The sequence below is a fragment of the Ruditapes philippinarum genome, unplaced genomic scaffold (assembly GCF_026571515.1).
Source record: "Ruditapes philippinarum isolate M1 unplaced genomic scaffold, ASM2657151v2 ctg1069_1_1_1_1, whole genome shotgun sequence".
NCBI classification, from domain to species: Eukaryota; Metazoa; Mollusca; class Bivalvia; order Venerida; family Veneridae; genus Ruditapes; species Ruditapes philippinarum.
Genome location: NW_026851644.1, coordinates 101,038 through 123,161, shown reverse-complemented (window position 1 = coordinate 123,161; position 22,124 = coordinate 101,038). Strand labels below are relative to the sequence as shown.

General features: G+C 32.7%; 1 protein-coding gene across 1 annotated transcript; it reads left to right on the top strand.

Moving 5' to 3' along the window:
• The first annotated feature begins 153 nt into the window (after positions 1-153).
• On the top strand, positions 154-17,144 carry LOC132729371 (uncharacterized). Its single transcript, XM_060715172.1, has 6 exons — positions 154-458; positions 9,232-9,853; positions 10,080-10,238; positions 12,521-12,944; positions 13,202-13,261; positions 13,431-17,144. The coding sequence occupies exons 2-6, from the start codon at positions 9,272-9,274 to the stop codon at positions 16,127-16,129; spliced, it is 3,924 nt and encodes a 1,307-aa protein (XP_060571155.1). The 5' UTR covers positions 154-458; positions 9,232-9,271; the 3' UTR covers positions 16,130-17,144.
• The last annotated feature ends 4,980 nt before the right edge of the window (positions 17,145-22,124 follow it).

The window sequence follows — 22,124 nt, the reverse complement described above, 5'->3', positions numbered from 1 at the left end:
AGCTTAAAATTCAAATGACGCTTAAAGGTTTCCATAGTTAACATTTGTCAACGTATAGTCCATTTCTTCATTGATTGCATACATCTCTATACATAGAATGAAGTCACATGATCAATTGAAAAGACGTTTTACCAAATCATAACCAATCTTAGACCCGGCTTAACACATCTAGCTGAATAGAAAATTTAATCATAAAAACTCAAGGCTTTGGAAATATATTCGATTACACATTCTTTTTTCGTCTTATTGTTTAAATCGGAATAGAAAAAAAAGAATCGAAAATGTTTTTGATATACTTCCTTTGTTATAATAAGATTGTCAACGTATTGGTTACGTATTCATTTGCATAAGTAACATGTCTCTATATATAAAAATTAAGTCACATGATTGTTACCTTGGCATTAGTGCATTCTTTCCACTCGACGCATACTTCACACTAAAATGAAGGATTATTAACAGTAAGTAAAGTTTAATCTTTTTCTTCTTTTTTGTGTATCATTTGTAAAATATCTTTAAATAAAATGAAAAGCTATGTCAAAAGGATTCTTAAGATACACAATTAAATAAAAGTTTCGTTCCAATCCTAAAACATAAACTTTGAACTTCTTACATGTATCAACTTGGGCACAGGAAAGCCAGAAACGTATATATAATTTTGCAAAAGATAAGAAAGATAATATATAATCAGAATTGAAAATCGATTTGATTTTTTTTTCGTGTTTTTAAAGCCCCGGGTCGTTTGTCTTTGGGAAATTTTTTATTCATAAATATTTTGGAAAGTGTGCACAAAAAAAATTTTGGGCCCCCGAGCCCTTTTTCAAGATCTATTTTGGGAAAAAAATATTTTCAGTCCAGTCTTGTCGGAAACCTTAATAAATAAAAATATACCGGAGTGGAAGAAGTAATAGACAGAGCATCGAAACACGATGCTATCTGATTTGTAAGAGGGGGCGTAGCTCCCGAGTATTAATCAGATTTCCCCGAGTTTTTGGTGTTCTTTCTCTTTTTGTATCATAGTCAAATACATAAAAAGCACGTTCCCCTTTTGTCACAATTATGAAACCCCGGTAAAAATGTAAACAATGAACGGAACATCCTGGAATATGATATTTTCTGTTCGCTTTCCCCCCTTTCTCTGCCCGTCCACAATAAGAAAACCCCCGAAATAAGGCAAAATTAAAATGGGGGCATGCTTCAGGAATGCGGGTAACTTATACCTGCACTCCTGTGAACGGACTGTGCATGTATATGTATACGATTTAACTCGGACACATTTTTAACAGAAAGGTCCCCAAACTATGATACAATCTTATTTTATTTCTCAAACTAATTTTCATGAAAATTTGAAAGTGTGTTTAACAGTATAATATTGTGAAGTTACCAATCGAATGCAATTTACACATTATCAATGGCACTTACACCCCATGTAAATTACCAAAATAAGATGTCAAAATATGCCAAAACAGTCCTCACTGCGTTAGTAACGCAGTATAAATATAGTTATAAAGACTGAAAATCGGTCATTAATCGCACACAAAAAGAAAATTATGAATATCATTTTTAATCTATTTACTTTTCCTAAAATCTTAGTACGTGTTTCTCAGACTTGATTATATTGAAATATTTCTTTGCTCATTTGGAGGCGTGCAGCTTTAGTGCTAGAATGTTTTGATAGCAAAGTTGGATTCACTCCATATCAAGAGTAATATAATAAAAGTTTTCTGTTAAACAGCATAGGTAAAAGGTAAAAAAAACAAAGGTAAAAAAATGTAAAACAGTAAATAGTGACTTAAGTCATCAAACTTTAGCATTGCCTCTCCTTTAATTTCTTTAGTCATAGTGTTCAGTAAGCTGTTCTGATAGGACCAGTGAGTTTTCTATAAGAATGAAGCGCAAAGCACGAAGGATGATGGCAAAGTGCGATAATAAGACGGTAACAGTATGACAGTACAATTTAGACAGTACGACAGCGAAGCACGACATTACAATGGTGATAGTCCAATGGTGATAGTCCAATGGTGAAAGTCCAATGGTGATAGTCACTATCGTACTATTACCATCGTACTGTCGAATTTTCACCACCTCGCTATTGTACTTTCACCATCGTACTGTTGTACTGTCACTATTGTACTGTCAACATCGTACTGTCACCATCTTACTATCGTATTGCACCATCATACTGTCGAACAGTAACCACCGTACTGTCGTCTTCCTATTAGACATTTGCGACATAATGTCGGGAACGATTATCGAGGAACAGTTACGTTTAATATTGTGGGATTATCTCAACACATATTATGAGCACTTAAAAATAAGGCCAGGATATCTAACTGCGTTTCTTTCCTTAATTTTCATTTAAGTAATTGCAAGACGAACTGATGCCAAGTTCCCTACATAAATTCGGAACTTTGCTCATAAGCTCAGCAATGGTCGTTTACGTTGACGGTTGTTTTGTCAAGTGCGCTGACGTGCATCAATAGTTTCGTCCTTTGATGATGATATAACGATTGGTAGTTTGAGCACGGAAATCTTGACGTCTTGACTACGGCCTCGGTTGTGCAGTTCACGTGGGCCTGGTCCGTGTTCGAGTTGTCTCGTGACTAGGCGGGAGTGAAGCTGCTGGTCAGCCCTCATTTATACATCTGTTAAGATTTATCGGAGCTTGACCTAGCAATGACTGCTGCACGTGAGCCGCTTAAGCTTGCCCTTGGTTTAGATACCCGGGCTTTCCATAGAGATTGCACTTAACTGCGTTTTTTTTGGCACTTAATCCTTAACTCAAAAGACGTCTATCAAGACGTTGTAGGCCTAAAGCGCTGGCAATAATTTTGAAAATATTGAAATGTGAAATTGAAATGGAGTGAGGTACTGAATCAGTGTTTAACGCGATATTTATACATCAAACAGCAGGTGTCAAGTGCCGTGTGGCAGTCGTAAAAAGGTGCCCCGTACTTCACTTCAGTGTTACTATATTTTTCTGGTCCTTTAGGATAATTGAGTTCAGCACTTTTAAGTGCTGAGAGTTGAGTCCCGCTTAAGTCGATGCTAGGGGGTGTGAGGGTTGTTGCACTGTTTATTTTCCATCATGTACAACCCAGTTAAACCGAGTCTGCATTTTCATGATTTATTTTGCTGTTTTTAATGTTTCCGAGGGATCACTTTTTCCAGATATTTCAACACTTTTCCGTCATATACTGATAGTCCGTCTATAGCAATTTTCGGTCTGAGCAGGTTCTCTTACCAGTGCACGATGTAATTTCCCACATGGAACAGAGGTGGGCTATTGCTTGACTTCGATATATTAAACATTATTCACTTCTATTTCAATGCTGAGCGCCAAGCCAGGAGCTGTCAGTACCATTTTTCATGTATTTGGTATCACTTGACTTGAACTAATAACCTTTTTCAGTCGAAGAAGACTGTCTACTAAAAGCCTTATGGAGGATATAAATTATATATGGAATATTAAAAATACATCAGCATAATGCATCAGTAAATTAAATAGACAATGATGAATTTTATTGCAATTACCAGGGTTTGAAAGCTATTTTTATATACGATGTCAAAATATATTAAGAATTTGGTGCAGATTAGGGTAAAGTTCTGATTCATGATGATTTATGTCGTTTTATCGTTTCTCTTAATCATGCTTACTTAATATTTCGGTACTAGGATTTTTGCTTGCTTATAATCCCACCATGATTATCACTGAAGTGACAGAATTGAAATGTATTTCAAATGCACACATAGATACAAGTTCTTCGAGTTACGTTAAGAGATACCCGGAACACTTACACTATTCTTTAAATAAAACATCCCAAAAAGGCACTAAACACTATCGTCAGAACATTTTTGAAAAAAAAGGTATAAGTGTATCGTCAGTGAAAGACGGGATCCAGGCTTAAATTCCATGTTTTAATTTGAAACGATGTTCTCATTAAACAAATGCGGGTACATTTGGCGGTCAGGGCTATTGATGGGACATCATCACCTAAAGTAAAGCCACATGCAGGAATAATATTATTCAGGACAAAGACAATATCACGTAATACAAACACAAATTATCGTTGACAATGCTGGTAATATCCATTATATAGAAACCTTGTTTAATATAAAATGTTATATTATTTTGAGATTATCCCTTTATATAACTTGTCTTCGATCCTCAATCCCTGTTCCTCATTATAAGCCGCAAATGTCTATTAAGCATGCACATAATAAAATTTTAACCTTGAGAAAACGTTGACCATGTCATAAGAATAATTTAAAAGGCACTTATCTTCATCTACGCCATGCTGAGTGAAATGTTTGTCCTAGCTTGACTGGAAAACGTCAGAACGGTGTTGAAGCGCGACAGTACATTGGTGATAGTATAATGGTGATAATACGACAGTACGATGATGACAGAATAATTGAAAAAGAACGATGGTGACAGTGCGACAGTACGCTATTGACAATACGACAGTACGATGGACTGTCACCATCGTACCGTCTTGTTACGTCATTGTATTGCCACCATCGTACTGTCCCGCTTTGCATCGTTTTCGTTTCAAGATAAAACGCGCTGGCTTTCATATGACACTATAATTCAGACCACTATTCGATTCTATTGACTATTGTCTGTCTACATTTTTCAATTTAACTATACATAAATTTTTTATAAAATGTTCAATTCATTGGATATACTGTAAGATTATTGTTTAACAAGTATCAAGCGAATTTGATATGTGGTGTAAATTTACAGAACGTCTGTGGGCCTGCAAACATTGAATGGGTGGCTTTCATTTTTGACAGATATTGATTTCAGTCAAAAAAATCTGTTTAATGTTTTCTCAATTTCAGATTTGAATACAATGCAAATAATCAATATATAACTTTTGTCAGACAGTTTGTTCTTCAATTTTGAATTAAAATATTTATTTAAATGTGAATAGAAATCGTTTTTGAATATTAAATTTCTGACATTGCCGTGTGCATTGACCTTTTTGGCTTTCCATTTATTCTCTTTTTCAATGTAAAATCAACGTTGTTGTAAAATGTAAACAGGTACTAGCACATTCATTCAGACATATAACGTTCCTTTATCTTTTTCAAGATCGTTCAGACCATTTATTAGTTTGTATGTGGTATTTCGTTCTTACATTGTAGATGTTTAAATTTGCACGGTAACAATATTCCAACTTGGATATTTGGGTTGTGTTGCCTGCTTTAAAAGTTTATTAAAGTTGTCTATAACATATAGACTACATAACCTATGGAAACTTGAGATACTGACTTTGTATTCCCTGGGAGCGGAACCAACGGTACACAATCCGTATATACTACATTTGATACTGGTATATGGTAAATAGCCTGGGTTACCGAGGATGGGTCAAGATTAAAATCACTGTAACTTAGAAAATGGTTTCTAGACAATAACTAGAGCAGGGTCTTTCAAATATTTCTGATCTGAAAGATTCTGATTGGAGTAAGGAATGAGATATTATAATCAAACTCTTGGTATATAGCAATCTTTTGTAAAAACCTTGCTTGGAATTTCTTTAAACCCCCTCGGTTCAATGTCAATGTAACGGTTACCTGGGATTGTTCTTGGACCATTACAGGGGAGGTCAATCTCACTGTTACTGAAAAATAGCTGAAAAATAGAAAAGTCGTTTTTGGACGATAGCTAGAGCCAAGAATGAGATATAGTTTAAAGAAGGCTTTTGTTGAGACTTCGCTTGAAATTGCTTTTGGTCCCCATAGGGTCGAGTTCAATGTCACTGATCTACTCTATTAAAATTAGAAACATGATTTACGGACATTAACAAGGCATTTGAATGAGATACTGTCATCAAAAACTTGGCATATATCAAGTAGATTTAGAGGTCTTGCTTGGGATTGCATTTGATCAAGTTCAGAGTTTAAATGAGACCACTAATTTTTACCCAGATTTGACAATTTTCTCTTTCTTACAATATCGATGGTTTCTAGCTGATAATTTTCAACAATGTAATGAATAGTAATGTTTTTGGTAAAAAGGTGAAACATCGTAGAATACAGGTTATGTTTGAATTTGGAAACCAACATTTTTACACACAATTATAGGTCCTTCTATTTCATACATAAAAACGTTCGTTTACTCGTTTAATGAGACAGTGAATTCACTGCATTGTTATAATTCTGATATATAACTGTTACAGGACCAAAATACAAGAAAGGTTTCATTCAAATTTGGCTTTAAAACACATATTTTTCACATAACTTTAGTTTTCTTTGTTATCTTGATGTTGTTGCTTTCAGGATGCATGCATAATTTCACTAATTCCCTTCGGGACGGACTATAGCCACCATTTTTTGTGTTCTGTACAACACACGCGTGACTCGTTTGCTGATTGTATTGTAATCGTAAAAGTATACACGAAGCCTCTAAGGTGACATTTTCAACACTTTTTTCCCCGAGACTTAATTCGTTTTCACGAAATATTACTTCGTCAACCTTGCCACCAAATATAACAATTATGAGCCCCATGGCTCGCACGTTTTTTTAATTTGAGTACACGGAGATTTTGAGTGAGAAGTCATTCTCAATGCAAAATATTCTTTTTCCCCTTTTTCAAAAACAGCAGCTGGCAAAAAATCTAAATGTTTTAATTTCTTAGACAATTAATCATTTTCTGATATGTTTCTTTAAAATCAACACACTTTATCATAACTTTCTTTTATCATGCACATTAGTAAAACTTAACCTATTTGTGTTCACTACTTTTTGTCTATGGACCCGATTTTTATCAATTAATCCCTTCGATTTACAGCTGAAAATAAATTCGGAATTAAGAATTCCTTTCGATTTCTTTTAAGAAAAGTAATAATTATATTATCTATGATCGCAGCATGTCTAATTAATGAATGAGAATGGAAACAAATTTCACGCATACATCGCTGGGAAGGCAGTATAAAAGACAAAAGAAAAAATAAACTCAAAGTCGGTAATTTATTTCTTACATTTGTATCTTCTACAGGAAAATATTGATTATCTTGTAGTACACAGTGGGTTATAATTGTTTTATTGCTGTACATGAATTCGAAAACTTCAAATAGATGAAAGTCCGAAAATCTATTTATAGACTGAATTAATAAAACGGCCATTCGTGTTGCGCTATGGATATATATAACGAACTGGAGAACTATGCAGGAAATGAAATGCAATCATATTCAAACAATAAACTCTTTATGAATTTATAGAAAACGAATTGTTATATCATAGTTTTATAATTTTAAAATTGTCTTTTCCTAGGTTATTTCCGGTCCCTCATTGCACTTATGACATTTTTTACCGTGAATATTTAAATCGACCTAGTTCTGCCTTCCGTAACTTTATGTCGCTTTTATTTTGACGTTGTGCGACAGTAAACAGGTCTAGTAGTAGTATACTTTAAACCCTACTAGAAGTCGACCCTGATTTCCCGAATTTTTGCTGTTCTATATTTTGCTTTTATGGTAGTGTGAGTGGAATGTTGATTTGCCGAATATTGTGACATTTAACAACAGAAACTTTTGTCTGCAGTTTTAACATGAGTTGTTATTGGTTTATTGATAGGAATGTAGGGTTTTTTTTAGCAATTCAACAAAATAGTAGATAGACCTCCAAGACATTGTTCATTTGACTACTGTTTTGTATGTTCCAGAGAAAATACATTTAATATTCTAATCTCTAGCATCCCTACAAAAGTTCATGATGAACAATGTCTTTCTTGCGCGGAGCTTCTCAATTGCAGCAACATTTGTACTTGTCAGAATTGTATATGAAAGACATTGTTCATCATAAACTTTGGTAGGCTTACTAGAATTTCGAATATTAAATGTATTTTCTTTGGAACATACAAAACAGTAGTCAAATGAACATAGTCTGTTTTTTTATTTCATTATTATTGTAACAAATATACAAACAGTAAAAAAAAATAGTATAAAAGGGACTAATGTAGTAATATATCCTGTTGTTTTTGTTTTTTTGTTTCTTCATGTCAAATTTAAAGAGAAATGGTTTCCGGGACTTACAGTAGTTATTATTATAGTCCCAGATAGTTACGTAAAGTAGAACACACACTGAACACACACTGAAATGAAAAATTTAGGATGAATTTCAAAGTGACCAAATTTAGGATGTTAAGCGTGTAAAGTAAACAAAAAAAATGATACATTAAAAAAAATCATAAAAAAATTGCATGTCATATTGATATGGTGAAACATTATTTAACAATACAATTGGAAACTGTTACCTGAATTTTAGACAGGTATAATGAAATTCACCAACGTCATCATGCGAGTCAACGATATAAAGCTACTTGACATTTGTGATAAATTAAGAGCTATTGTTAATTGATTTATTTGGAGATCAATCTACTATTTTGTTGAATTGCTTCAAAAACTCGTCTGACCCACCAGTGTGTTTACATTCCTATCAATAAGCCGAAAATACCTCATGTAAAACTGTAGATGAAAGTTTCTGTTGTTAAAAATTTCCTGTTGAAAAAGAACGAAAACGGTGACCCAATTTTGTTTCGCTTAAAATGTTCCTGTTATCATATTCTAACAAAGTGCCAAGTTTAAAGAAATTCTATTGAACACTTTTAATTTTGCCTATATGTCTATATGAAAACTCCCGAAAACGTCTTTAAGTTCTAATATTATCTGCATTACAGGCATAATACGATTCTATAGGAACAAGAAAGTAAAATATTGATGCAATGGGGTTATGAATTGTTAAGTACATCGCAAAACAAAATTGGATAAGGACACACTGATAAAACAAAACAAAATTGCCGAGGCCAATATAGGAGGTGCATTTGTGAACGTGTTCAATATTATTTGTATGGTACTCAGCAATGTATAAATTCTCTGCTTTTTATTCAATTAATGTTTTCCATAATTTAACAGATATGGTGATTTCGAGTACAATATCGATTTGATATCAGACTTTTGGAATCGGAAAATGAAAACGAGGCTAGATAAGATCAAATATAAAAGGATTTTCATATGGATTATTTGGACTCAGAAAACGCAAATAATCTACATAGAGCACAATATACATTTGTTGTCAAAATGTGTGGGGGGTGGGTGGCTGCGTGCGTGCGCGTGGGTGGTGGTGTGCGTGTGCATGTGTTTCCGTATATTCAGGATATAAGAATCGTTCAGGATTCATACTTGTTCGACTTGTTTGATATAAATATAAAGTTCTTATTTTATATATAGGTGGTACGCTTCAAGGTGGTTTGTCGGTTAAACTGCAAGAATGGCTACTTGTTCCCTACAAACAAGTGATGCAGGTCGCCAGAACTGGATACAAAGCTGTGTTGCTTTGTGTTACACAAAAGAGGGCCTTGAAGATTTTGTAATGGAGGAGAGCACACAGTTTAAAAGAGACACACTGACTGCAATAACACTTAAAAACCAATTATCTCCAGGTGCAACATGTAATTCTTGCACAACGGCTAATCTGTTACATTGTAAGACCATTGGATACTGTACACCCGTTGGAAGATGTAAAGTTCACAATGTGAAAGATCCTGCGCGGAAATCAGACATCCCATGCGTAAACAATATTTGTAAAGATATGAGAGAAAACATTCGAAGGAAGCATAGATACTTCCAACCTAATAAAAATGAACCATCGTGGACAAATGCCGATGCTACGAAATTTTGTAGTAATCCATTTCAGATTTTAAAATGTTATATGCCTCCCGAAGGTTACAAAAATATACAGACCATACAAGGGACTGACTTTAATGGAATTATCAATGTGACCATCAACTGTACGATATTCCAGAATAAGTTAGCTGCAAAACTTTTCCAAGACCAAAACGTCTTTGAAGATGTAAGTTTTTTATTCTTAATTGAGCACTGGGTACGATATCTAATTGAATTGTTGTGATCAAAAATAATATGGAACAATTCTTCTGAATATAAATAAATGAATATCAATTGACTTTTTGAACATAAAATCTGCCTTACTTTTTCACATCTTTCCTAAAGAAATAATATTGTATTAAAATGGGCATTCTAACGCAGTCATGTGTATTATATGTTTTTCGTTATTCTAGGCACGTAAGATAGGTCGGGCTATTCGCCATTCAGCCGATCTTTCAGTATCTGATATAGACCTAACCAAGCACATCGACACTTTGATACAGCTCCTCTCTGATCCGAAATATTTATTGTATGACAACAAGGCTAAGGAAGCTGTTGTCAAATTGCAAAAGGTGAGTTTAAAAAATATTTTTTTTTGTTTATGCAGTCACACTTAATTTGCTTAGAACCGATGCAAATTGATGTAGCCCAATATACAAATCAAGCACCCTTTTTGTGACATCCGTTCGTTTGCTAACCTTTTTTATATCAATCAAGGATGGTGATAATAAAGTTAATTGCGTTATCGGCAGTCATATCCCTATCCTTTAAATTAGTAGAATCGTTTGCACATCACGGTGCAAATGTACGTGTACTTATTTTACCCCTAAGTTTCAAGTTCACTAAAAACTTATCTAAAAGATATTTGTGTAACTAAGCTTTATTATGGCGATCAAAGGAACGACATTAAAGAAATTAATTTACTGCATGAGAGCAACAATAAACAAGCACAACTCTTACAACTATTATCGTAAAACATAAATGCCAGTTATTTCCCTCGTTATTTAAAAAAAACCACAAGTAATCAAGTAAACACTCAAGTAGAATGTATACATATTTTGGGTGATTGAAAGACAAGATTATGATTATTCTTAAGTTTCTCAACAAATACGAAACATCAATTGTAATCCACAAATTACAATAAAAAGGTTAAGATATGGAAGAAGAATACTTTGAGCAGTCACACTTTATTTGGTATGAAATAAATACAAAATAAATATGATCATATGCAAATTTATTTCGCTTAAATATAGCAAAATAGAAAAGAATATATATATTTATTACCCTTCCAGATTTTTTCCGTCTTTTTGATTGGATATTGATCACCCAAAAGAAATTGATATAACCGAGCCAGACGGGTAATATACACACTAAATTTCCCCGTTGGGTACCCAACGTTGTAAACAACATGCGCTGAGGTGATGCGCGTACGGTTCGATTTTACGCGGTGTAAATTCCGATTTACAAGCACTTTTTAACTGTCAAATGATAAATATTTACCAAAGTAGAGTAATGATACATATTACCATCAGTATTGAAAACAAATATGACCTTGTGAAAGCTTGATATTAATTACAAAAAAGTGCGTTCAATAGACTACTCCTTTTCTCTTGTTTACGTTCGTCAGGTACGGGAAAAATACGTCATGTATTTATGTGACGTCATGTTGTGACGAAGAGGTACCTTAAAGGGAATCTTATTTCGACGTTTCATTTGAAACAGCAATGATTTTTTTAAAAAATCGTCTAAACTCGGCAGGGGAAGGGTAATAAAATTATTATTTTGGTTTTGGAGTGATATATGTGGATATATTACCTGCCAAGATAAAATATCACCCTCGCCTAACGGCTCGGGTGATATAAAATCTTAGCAGGTAATATATCCACATATATCACTCCAAAACCAAAATAACATATAATATATTAAACGACTTAAAAAAGGGTATTTCAACTCGCGGGTTTCAAAGAATAAATATTAGTGCTCATAAAAATATTTAATACAAGTTGGGTAAGACAACTTAAATGTTCTAACAAAATTATCTTTTTATTATATTCTGTTAAATAAAACGAAAACTTTTTATATATAGAACAAATATATTTTTATAGAAAACACAGATATTTCGCAATGAAACACAGAAAATGTTTTTTAAAAGACTATAACTCGAAACTTGATTACGAACCAATTCAAAACTCCATCAACTCGTCTTTCTTTCACATTGTTTCCAAACTGAAAGTGTAGTTTGAATATCACACACCTTAATCACCATACACACGCATAAAACACCGGAGAAAATGTGTTGCTGATACTTCGCCCGAAATTATCATAGGACAATACATGTCAATCATTATCTTTGTTCATAAAAATGACACATACAAGTCAAGTAGAATGATTTAATTTATCATAATGCACGCTGTTTTTAGCAAAATAGTTCAAATTGAATCGCTCAAAATATATGACATTTGTACTAATAAGCTGGGTCTAACAACAAATGAAATGAGTGTTAAATCATACTAGAAGTCTGTAATATGTTACTTTGCTTTAAATTAGCATGATGTCTGTATCTGTATTACAAATTTACTTTTAGACTTTGAACTGTTAACATACATGGTTATCTGTTTCATATATACAGACGCCAGATAAATGCATATACTATAGTTTAAAAGACTAAAGCAATATGTACTTTTTCATAGTTTTATAACAATTGTAAACTTCTCACTCGGTTTGTTTTGTTATTCTATAACTTTTAGTCAGACGATAAATGGCAACAAATACAATAAATACGACATTGAAGAAAAACAAACGTAACATGGAATATATTCATTGTAATTCAAAAAGGCATTTTTTACAATTACAGTTGAAAGCAAAAGGTTTACCATTTAACGAGGAAGAAAATAAACGAATTGCCGATGCCTTGACTAGTTTTATAAAGACTTCGGCGGCAGAAAATATTGAAATGACAGAGAAAATGAAGGAGCAAATCACATTGCAATTCTGCACATTACAGGAAGAGATTCAAAAATTGCTGAAAACTACCAAAACAAACTTCAAGAATTACGTTAAAAAAGCTGTACAAAAAATAGAACGTAAATCCGATCATGTATTGGACAAAATTGAAAGAGCTGGAAGGGAAACAGAAACAAAAATAAATGCAGCTGCAAAGCCGTTTATAACCTGTATTGATGTTAAGTACACGGGACATTCGAGACATTCAGTAACTATTAGCGTCGGAAGCCCAGGAGAAAGACCTCGGAGTTTTAGATCATTTTCCCATGTTTACAGTAATGTTAAAAACTTTCAACACATTTTTTAAATCATAATAATTATGTCTGGTTTAGCCATTTTAAGTTTAACGATTTAAGTCGCATTTTTAATTACATGAATATATGTTTTTAGATAAATATAAACAAGCATTTTTCACAAAAATTCATCTGATTAGTTTGCATGAATAGTATTTTACATATATTAAATTTTGATAAACCTTTTGCAATAATATATTTGTCGCCTTTCTGATAAATAGGTTTCACTTGTTTTTTAGCTGAAGAAAATATGATGTCCCCGACAAGTTTTGATTTCGAATATCGATGTCTGTTTGAGGGTGCGTATAATACATACATATTCTCTTATCGCAATGCTCTTCACTTTTCAGTCACAAAAATAATGTAACATTACAACATATTTCACACAAGAATTTATGATACCGTTAATTGATATTCAAACAATTCAATCATCAATATATAATTTGTGGTGTTTTTATTTCTTTACAGAATTTAGGAACGATCTTCTCCTCCACTATGGAACGATGTACTGCTCAGCAACATTGTCACCCCTTATAAATGATCATAATGTAGAACTTTCAAGTTTATATGTCGAACCAAAACTTCAACATATAGATTTATCGACGGATCATAATCAGCTTGAAGAAACTTCTCCGGACACCTATATCAAATCATTTCGAGATATTTTCTTTAATGGACCCAATCAATGTAAAAACATTTATATCACTTCAAACGCTGCTGTAGGAAAGACAATACTGTTGAAAAGAATTTGCCAACTATGGTGCAAGTCTCAATCAAAGGAACAGTGTACTGAACAGGAAAAAGAAAAGGTTGATGCACTGCGTCACTATGAGTTTGTGTTCATGCTGGCATTAGATGAAAGTGACGCCGATATTTGTGACATTGACGAAATGATTCAAAAGCAGATCTTACCTTATTTATCAAGACACGTACACTACTCGGAAAAATTTCTAATAGAGGTTTTACATAATCACAAATGCCTAATTATGCTTGACGGGCTAGACAAATGGATCCATCCATGTAACTGTTCCCAAAAGTGTAAGACAGACCTCATTCCAAGGAGGAAAGTTCGACCCTATTGCACAATAATTACAACCTCCTCTCGATGGAAGTTCAACACTTTGATCTTAAAAGATACACAAATTGATAGACATGTGAACGTATGCGAACTAGATCAAAACACATCTAGTGAGCTTATTACAAAAGCTGTGTCCTTTATGAATAGCAAAACAAGAAATAAAAAATCAGAAGAACAAATCAGAAATAAAATAGTTTCGTCTAAAATTGATAAAACCTTGCTATTCAATCCATACATCATTTTGCAGCTTGTGTGTTTGCTGTTTGACGGCATAACTATAGGCAGAACTAAATGTGAACAATACGGCAGCATGATGAGTCTGATATTGGCCAGATGTCGTGATAAGATAAGGTATTTGAATTGCAATTTTCGTACTTCAGAACGGTGCCCACAATGTTTACAGTGTCATGATGAATGTAAGAGAAATTTTGGGCTTCTCCTTTCTATTGGAAAGTTAGCTTTTGGAACATTATTCATCGATAGCTCAAGTTCTGTATTTGGAAAAGCAATTATAGATAATTACATCTCAAATGAAACTCTTGAAACATGCTTAGAGCTTGGATTATTAATAAAGATAAAACCTGCATTGCGATATTCTTCTAGGCAATTCGTTTTCACGTTTCACAATAAATCACTTCAGATGTTCTTCGCAGCACTCTATGCACAATCGGAACATGGTCAAAGAATATGGAAAGGAACAAAACAATCAGTCATCCGTAGATTCCACGGTACATCTGATGATTCAGATATGCTTGATTTCTTCCTGTTTGTAAATGGGTTTAACCAAACATTTTTGTGCAAAATTATTAAACCATCAATTTCAGCAGAAACAGAGGATGGCATTTTCAAATTCAGAAAGTTGAGTTCCGTTGTAAGATCTGCAGATGAACAATCCAAAGCTGTTAAATTTTATCAATGTGTTGCAACTGAGTGTTTAAATGAAAGCTTGGAGTGTGGTCATGGTGAGGTAGCTTTTCAACTTGAAGACATTATCATCGACTCTGATACAAAGTCGGATGAAAACATTGAAGTTGTAAGACATTGTGTCGAAAAATACGTTTACCATATTAAATCACTGTGTATCAGAGAATGTGCTTCTGGAGTTGAAGCTAAACGAATATTAAATGGACTTGGTGTAAGAAATATACATCATCTCGAAAAGTTAGAGTTAAGGAGCATCCCACCAGTTCTTATTCTTCAGACATTATTGAGACAGATTAAAGACACATTACGTTGCTTAGACCTGTGTTCTTTCGAATTTGGAAAAACATCCTATATATACCACAATAGAGAATCAAAATTTGAACGTGAACATATAAAGATAATATCACGTATGAAAAGCTTGCAAGTCATAACTCTTGCGTCATTGCTTTTGGACCACGATGATATGGATTTCCTTCTTCTTTTCCTCAGCAGGAAAACTGAAATGAAGCAGATAGTTCTGTATTATGTCGAATGTAGAGAGCAAAGAAAACATAATTGTAAAGGTCATTTATTAGATTTGGAACTCCATACTTATCTTCAAGTTTTTGGATTAGACCGTGTACCAGTGACGACATTAAAGATGAATGCACTGAATATAGAGGAGTGCTGGATTGGAAAGCTATCTTCTCATATTTTATCTCAGATGTTTGCAGATCTCCAAAGATCAGTAAAACTTCAGACTTTGTATTGTCTTAGACATGACGATATTTGTGCAATGCTAAAATCCCTTCCAAAGTTTTATCAAATAGCTTATATAAACTTTCGAGAGATCAACTTAGGCAGTAGAGTTATAAGACTGAGTTCAAAAAATGTGAGATTGGTTACGTTATCAGGTATGACAATGTCAACCACCGCATTGCGATATCTTTTTGATTCTATAGAGCATTTACAACATGAGTTTGATGTATGTCTTGAAAACGTTACCGTGGATGACACAAAAGATTTCAGTGAAATAAAAGAAATTATAAGAAAGTCTCCTAAGTTTACAGTTTACGTTGATGGCGTAAACGTTCGCAAGCAACGTGTGTTCAAATTTCGTAGAATTATCACAAGTGCTAAAGATACCGACAGAAAAACATTCATTTTGTCGTCTGAAAGGATGTAGGTGTTTGGTAATATAAACCACGTTGGAAAATCACCAATAATGTCAAATCAAAGCCGAAAAATAAACTGGTATCGGTATACAAAGAATGTAACCTGGAAATATAACATTCATATATTTTTGTGTTTGTCGCCAAACTTTCAACAAGGCTAACAATGAGTCAAATAAAAGACATGAAAACCTTAAAGGACGTCAAGAATGGCAAACGTTAAAAAAGTTATAGGGTTTATTTGATTGAGCCTGTTCATGGACTATAGTGGTGCAGTCTACCGTTCACACCTCCTGGCATCGGCATAATTCAACATTGAAACGGGGAATAGTGAAATCTGGATTTATAAACGCCCGCAGATGAGTTCATACTGCGGTCATTGAGGAATTTTTAATGTGACATGCCGTTGCAATTCTATGATAAGCAGCAATACTTAATTATAAGAAAGCAGGCCTTACAATTTCTCAGTTCACTTGAAAGAAGCTCGGCTGTGTGCTGTTCATTTTCACTAAAATGAAAGAAGAAAACACTCAGCGCCCGGCGATGTATAACAGTTCAGATAATAACAATAATAATGTTTTCTTTACCAAGAAAAAGAATGTGCTATTTATTTTATTGAACCATTGCTATGCAACTGTGTTTTTTTGTAATATATCCTTTATAACTATGAAATTTAAAAGTTTGGTTTTCATTAAGTGCATTGATAATAATATGCCTATCCCAATGTGCTACTTACCTTGTTAAACTGATGGTTTCAATAATTATTGTATTGGTTTTTGTATAGGATGGTCCCCTATGGTACCAATGTTCTTATTAGTTCCAGCAAATTGTACAAATAAAAAGAACTTGTATTTACTATTTTATTAAATTGTGTCTAACTGTCGCAAGTTGACTTTAAAATACACATGTCATACATAGAGTAACTCAATGATTTAATTAGAAACATCTATGGTCAGTCAGCCATGTTTTGAGTGGGAGCTTAAACGGAGAGCACAATGGTACCGTGGTATGTTAGTTGATGGCCCTTTTTGGCTTGAATATGACGTCACTACAGTTTCAGCAGATGACCTTCACTTGTCAGAACATGAAGTTATCATTTTAACTGGTGAATATGGGGTAAAATAAAGAAGTATTTTCAACATATGCGGGCAGCTTTGGATTTTCCTATCATTGACAGAAATTTATTTGAAATGAAAATATTTCTGACAATTTCTATCCAAATTAAAAAAAGCAGCTCTTCCACTTTCACTTTAATGGTAAAAACAGTATCTGGTGGAGTTAAGTGTGTAAAGAACAACATTTTCTGATTACACCGGAATGGGAAAGGACGCGGTACCCGCGGGGAGAACTATATAATCATTTAAGGATGGTACGAGCTCAAGTAATACATTCAAGAATTTAAAGCTTTTTCGCCATCAAGTTATGTTACCGGAAGTTTTTGGGTATAAAAAAGATTATTAGTGAAACGTATTATTAAAATATATAAAACGACACTCTATTTAGCATGTTTATAGTTATTTGAAAACTGGGCACTTTCTATCATCACGAACAGACTCAATCAAACAGTACCATTTTCAAGGGATCAGCCCCTTTTCCAGATTGCAAATACAATTAAGCGTGATTTTCAGTAATTTCATTATTTTGATTACGGGGTATTATGATCCGTCAAATGTACAAAACAAGTCTGTTATTTTAAAAAGCATATCCATGTCTTATATTTAAAGTGAATATTCAAATTCTCAATAACAATCTAAACTTATTTCTAACGCAGCATATAATAACACAAATAACAAAACAAATAACAACGTTAAGGTATTTTGTAAACTAAGCTTTTATGTGTATTTTACTAAAATATATAATGCATAGATTTTTTAGGTACAATCTAGTCAACATAGTAAATTGTTTTTATATGTTTTACTGCATGATTTATTTACAGTAAATGGGCATTTCATTTTCAAAATGTTTTATTGTTTATTTATATATCCTGGATAGTTATTGAAAAGTTACAAAAAACTATCTAACTAGCTTACGGAACGTTGGTGGTTCTACACAGGTGCCTGTCCGTACATGAAATAATTCACTGACGGAACCTGAGGTTTTCATCCACCAGTAAAGCTAAAAGGTAGCCATATGACCATTACCGTGTTGCTGCGACATAAAAATCCAATCAAAAAAGGTAATTGAAAACATCAAACGAGAAATCCTTGACAGAGTCAATCATTGCTTTATTGCATTTTTTACCACAATATTGATACCTTGTTCTGCATTTAATGTCTTCGACTAATATCTGTGACTTAAAGTAACATCAGATCCGTTTTTCAGTTTACGCGCCGTAGCCTATATGGCCCATTGCCCATTCAGCTTATTGGCCTATGTGATCGGCTGACCCGCCCTTGTGTACATCTAAATATATTTAGCTTACTGGCCCGTGACTTCAGCCACTTTCTCCCTATCTTTGGCTACCTTGCCGAAGTCAACAGTGTACTTGCCCATGTCTTTATTTTACTGGTCCGTGTTTTTGGCTTACTTGCCCGTGTCTTCAGCTTATTGGCTCATGTCATCAGCTTCTTTGTATGATCAAATATGTAAACAGAAAGTGAGGGATTTTATTTTATAAGGTGATATAAAAGCTTTAAAATTAATTTAAATTAATAACTAATCAAGAAATTATCATACTATATACGTATTATGTATATGCATTATGGGTGTGAAATATTTAGTCAAGATTTGGTTTAAACATATTTTATTTAGAATATTTCTGCATGTGTAAATAGTCAAGATTTTCTATCAAACTAAGTAGATCAATGTCATTAAAAGTTTAAACTTAAATATCTTAAAGCTTTTGTTACAGCTGGTGATAATTAATGTTCTATAAAACAAAAGCATCATCAACGTGGAAGGCAAACAACTTATGAAAACGATTAGTTCTACTTTTAAGTGTTTAAGTTTGGTAAGTTAAAAGTTTAATCTTAAAAAAAGTTTACAGTATACGCTCCATATGATTTCTGTTTATTAGGAATAGAGTAGCTGCAGTAAGTAAACTTGAACTTAAGTCGAAATAAAATCCTTACCTTAGTCTACCAATATCCTATTATATCCACGCAAAATTTTTATAAGGATTTTACTGTGATATAATATAATTCACCTGTACAACTACTGCCAATAATATTGGAAGAGTTTTGAGATAATTATACAGCCTGTTGTAAACTGATTTAACCATAACAATGACATTGCATATGTGTGCAATTTAGATCTGTAAACTGAATCAACCATATCAATTCGGGTATGCATGCACTTTAGATGACAAAGAGCAATATCGTTGATTTTACACTAGAAATTACCAGTATTTTCAAGTACCAACATTAATCATGATATACCATATATGCAACATTATTATTCTAAATAATGTTCAGCATGGATGTCAGTATGCATTCCCCACTGCAGCCTAAGAACAGGAAGTTGGGCATATTACATTTTCAAGTTTGCCATATTCGATAAAGTTTAAGTTTACCATTTTTACCATTCTAAAGTATATCATGTAATAGTGGTAGGGTTATGAGAAAGCATTTTTTATATCTCATTAGCATACTTAATGATATAAATATTCTTGATGTTTTTAGTTTTGTTTGTTTTGTTTTTGTTTTTTTGTTCGGAAGTTTTTCTTATTCGTCGGAAATTCATATTCTTCTTTACTTAGCTGTTTTATAGGTTACATATTTCGTATTACTTCTGACTGGTGTTTTGGAAATGGTATAAGCATTTTGCTTATAAACTATATGATTGACAATAAAACCTTTATGGATACAGCGTTCAAAAATATAGTTTTTTAAATCCTACTTTTTATACACAAAATGATAGTTATAAGCTTTGCAGAAAATACGGTTATGTGATTAAAGAAATCTGTCAACATAACCAAAACGGATGGAAAACACAATTTTTTCCCGGAAGACTTTGCTTGTGTGAATGTATTTAGAGATGTAGGGTCAAAGTGTACTTAAATTGGATTAGTCTACAAAGGCATGTTTTAAATATTTGTTTCAAATATTGATTTAAACAATACAAATGTATTACTTGGATATTCTTATGAAACATTTCTGGACATCAAAATGTCAATCGTGTTATAAAATGATTTATTATAAACATATTCGTATAATTGATGAATAATTATATCTAGATAACTGGCTAGTATACTTGGCTATAACAGTTTGAATCTTAAGCAAATGGAAATTTGCTTAGCCAGTGATATATAAGTATATATATATACTTTTTTTACCGACACTAAGTAGAGTTTTGCTTTTTGACATTTGTGTGATTAAACGATGTTATTCTTATTTGTAGTTTGTTTTTCCAATTGATAAATTCATTATCTGTTTTTCGGTGAATATTTCTTTATCTTTTCATCATCGGTTTAGTTAATTAGTATATTTGTTAATTAAATGTTCGCCCTTCCAACACGTTGTGTAAATGTTCTACCTTGTGGAAAATTAACAACAAATTGGTGTTTAGGTCAATTTTTATGTATACCCATTTTTCAACAGCCTACGATAAACATGTACTGTTAACCCAAACATCTATATTTAGAATCAGGAGTCAGGTCAGCGAGTAAACACAGTCATGTAGAGTCTCTACCATTTACATACATGTACGTCAGTTCCATTTACTGCAGATTTGGAGGTTTAATTAAATAATTATGAAGTTTAGTGCATCTTTAATTATTTATGCTATTTTTGAATAATCATCGAATTTTTACAGTTTAAACAATTAAATAAATGGGACCAAGACACTTGAACTGGTTTATAAATAAATATGGCAGGCATCTAGGTCAGGTCATGACCGACAATTTTTTGGGATACATTTTTTATTGAAATCGATTTGTATTTGTCATGGTCTTTATAGAAAATTATTGTTAACTTTATTTTCTAAATTAGACATTGGTTACATTACAAAATAAATAAAAGTCCCGGCTGCAATGAAAAAATTAAACAAGTGATAAAACAAAAGTTGCCACTTAATTTTTGTTTATATTTTTCTACATCACTGGGACAAATATATTACTGGACACAACTTTAACATATTTTCCAGTTTGTTTTCAATGAAAGAGCTTGATATAGATCTACATCAAGTAGATTTATACTGTATAAAATATTTCTAAAAAGTCAGTGTAAATTTTAAAGGCAATATATGACAAGGCTACTGTACAGTAATGTACCAGTACTGTAATTATTGACAAATGAATTTCTATTACAATTAAAGATCCAATTTAGTAAAGAAAACATTATCCCTGTAGATCTACTGCATGCTGCTTTTGAAATACAATAATGCATATTCTACGAGCAGGGCTTCCATTAAGTTCCAAACATTGGCAGTCAAAGACTGCAAAATGTGTGTAATTGGAAGTCACTTTAAATATAGGTAAAGAAGGAAAAGCATTATTTTAGAAGCCAAAATCAAGGAGTGTATGACTCCCAAACTTTCACTAACAGAAGCCCCGCTGCCACGATATTTTTAACATTTATGAGCCAGTTCTTTTTTAATGATGAAATAGTTTGTGTTGTAGTTTTTAGGTCTGACAGCCAACATACATTTAACATCTTCATAAGAATTTTGAAGCAGATAATATCCAGAATGTTATAGCCATATTCTTCAAGACCACAAGAAAATGTACGTGTGTTTTGAAACTTGTTTTAAAGATCAAATGATTTACTATGATTGTAATCATTGTATACATATGTAAATAATCATCATGAACTGACCATTCTCAACCCTTTTTATAAAAAAAATGATAATGATAAATTTCCTGAATTGCTGTTGGAAGCAATGTAACTTATTTGCAATTTAGCATTTTATATACAATGTCAGATGAGATCTTATTATCTGTATTGTTTTATGCAAATACTCTGTCTAATGTACTGAAAACAATGTTACGCTCTTAAAGTATATATACATTATTTTCAGAACACATAGGTATTTCATCTATTTGCTGATGAATATACTAAACTATTGTTAGAA

Coding starts and splice junctions, on each gene's coding strand:
- LOC132729371 (XM_060715172.1), top strand. CDS start 9,272: ATGGCTACTTGTTCCCTACAAACAAGTGATGCAGGTCGCCAGAACTGG. Junction 12,945..13,201: donor ATCATTTTCCCATGTTTACA/GTAATGTTAAAA, acceptor CTTGTTTTTTAG/CTGAAGAAAATATGATGTCC. Junction 13,262..13,430: donor ATATCGATGTCTGTTTGAGG/GTGCGTATAATA, acceptor ATTTCTTTACAG/AATTTAGGAACGATCTTCTC.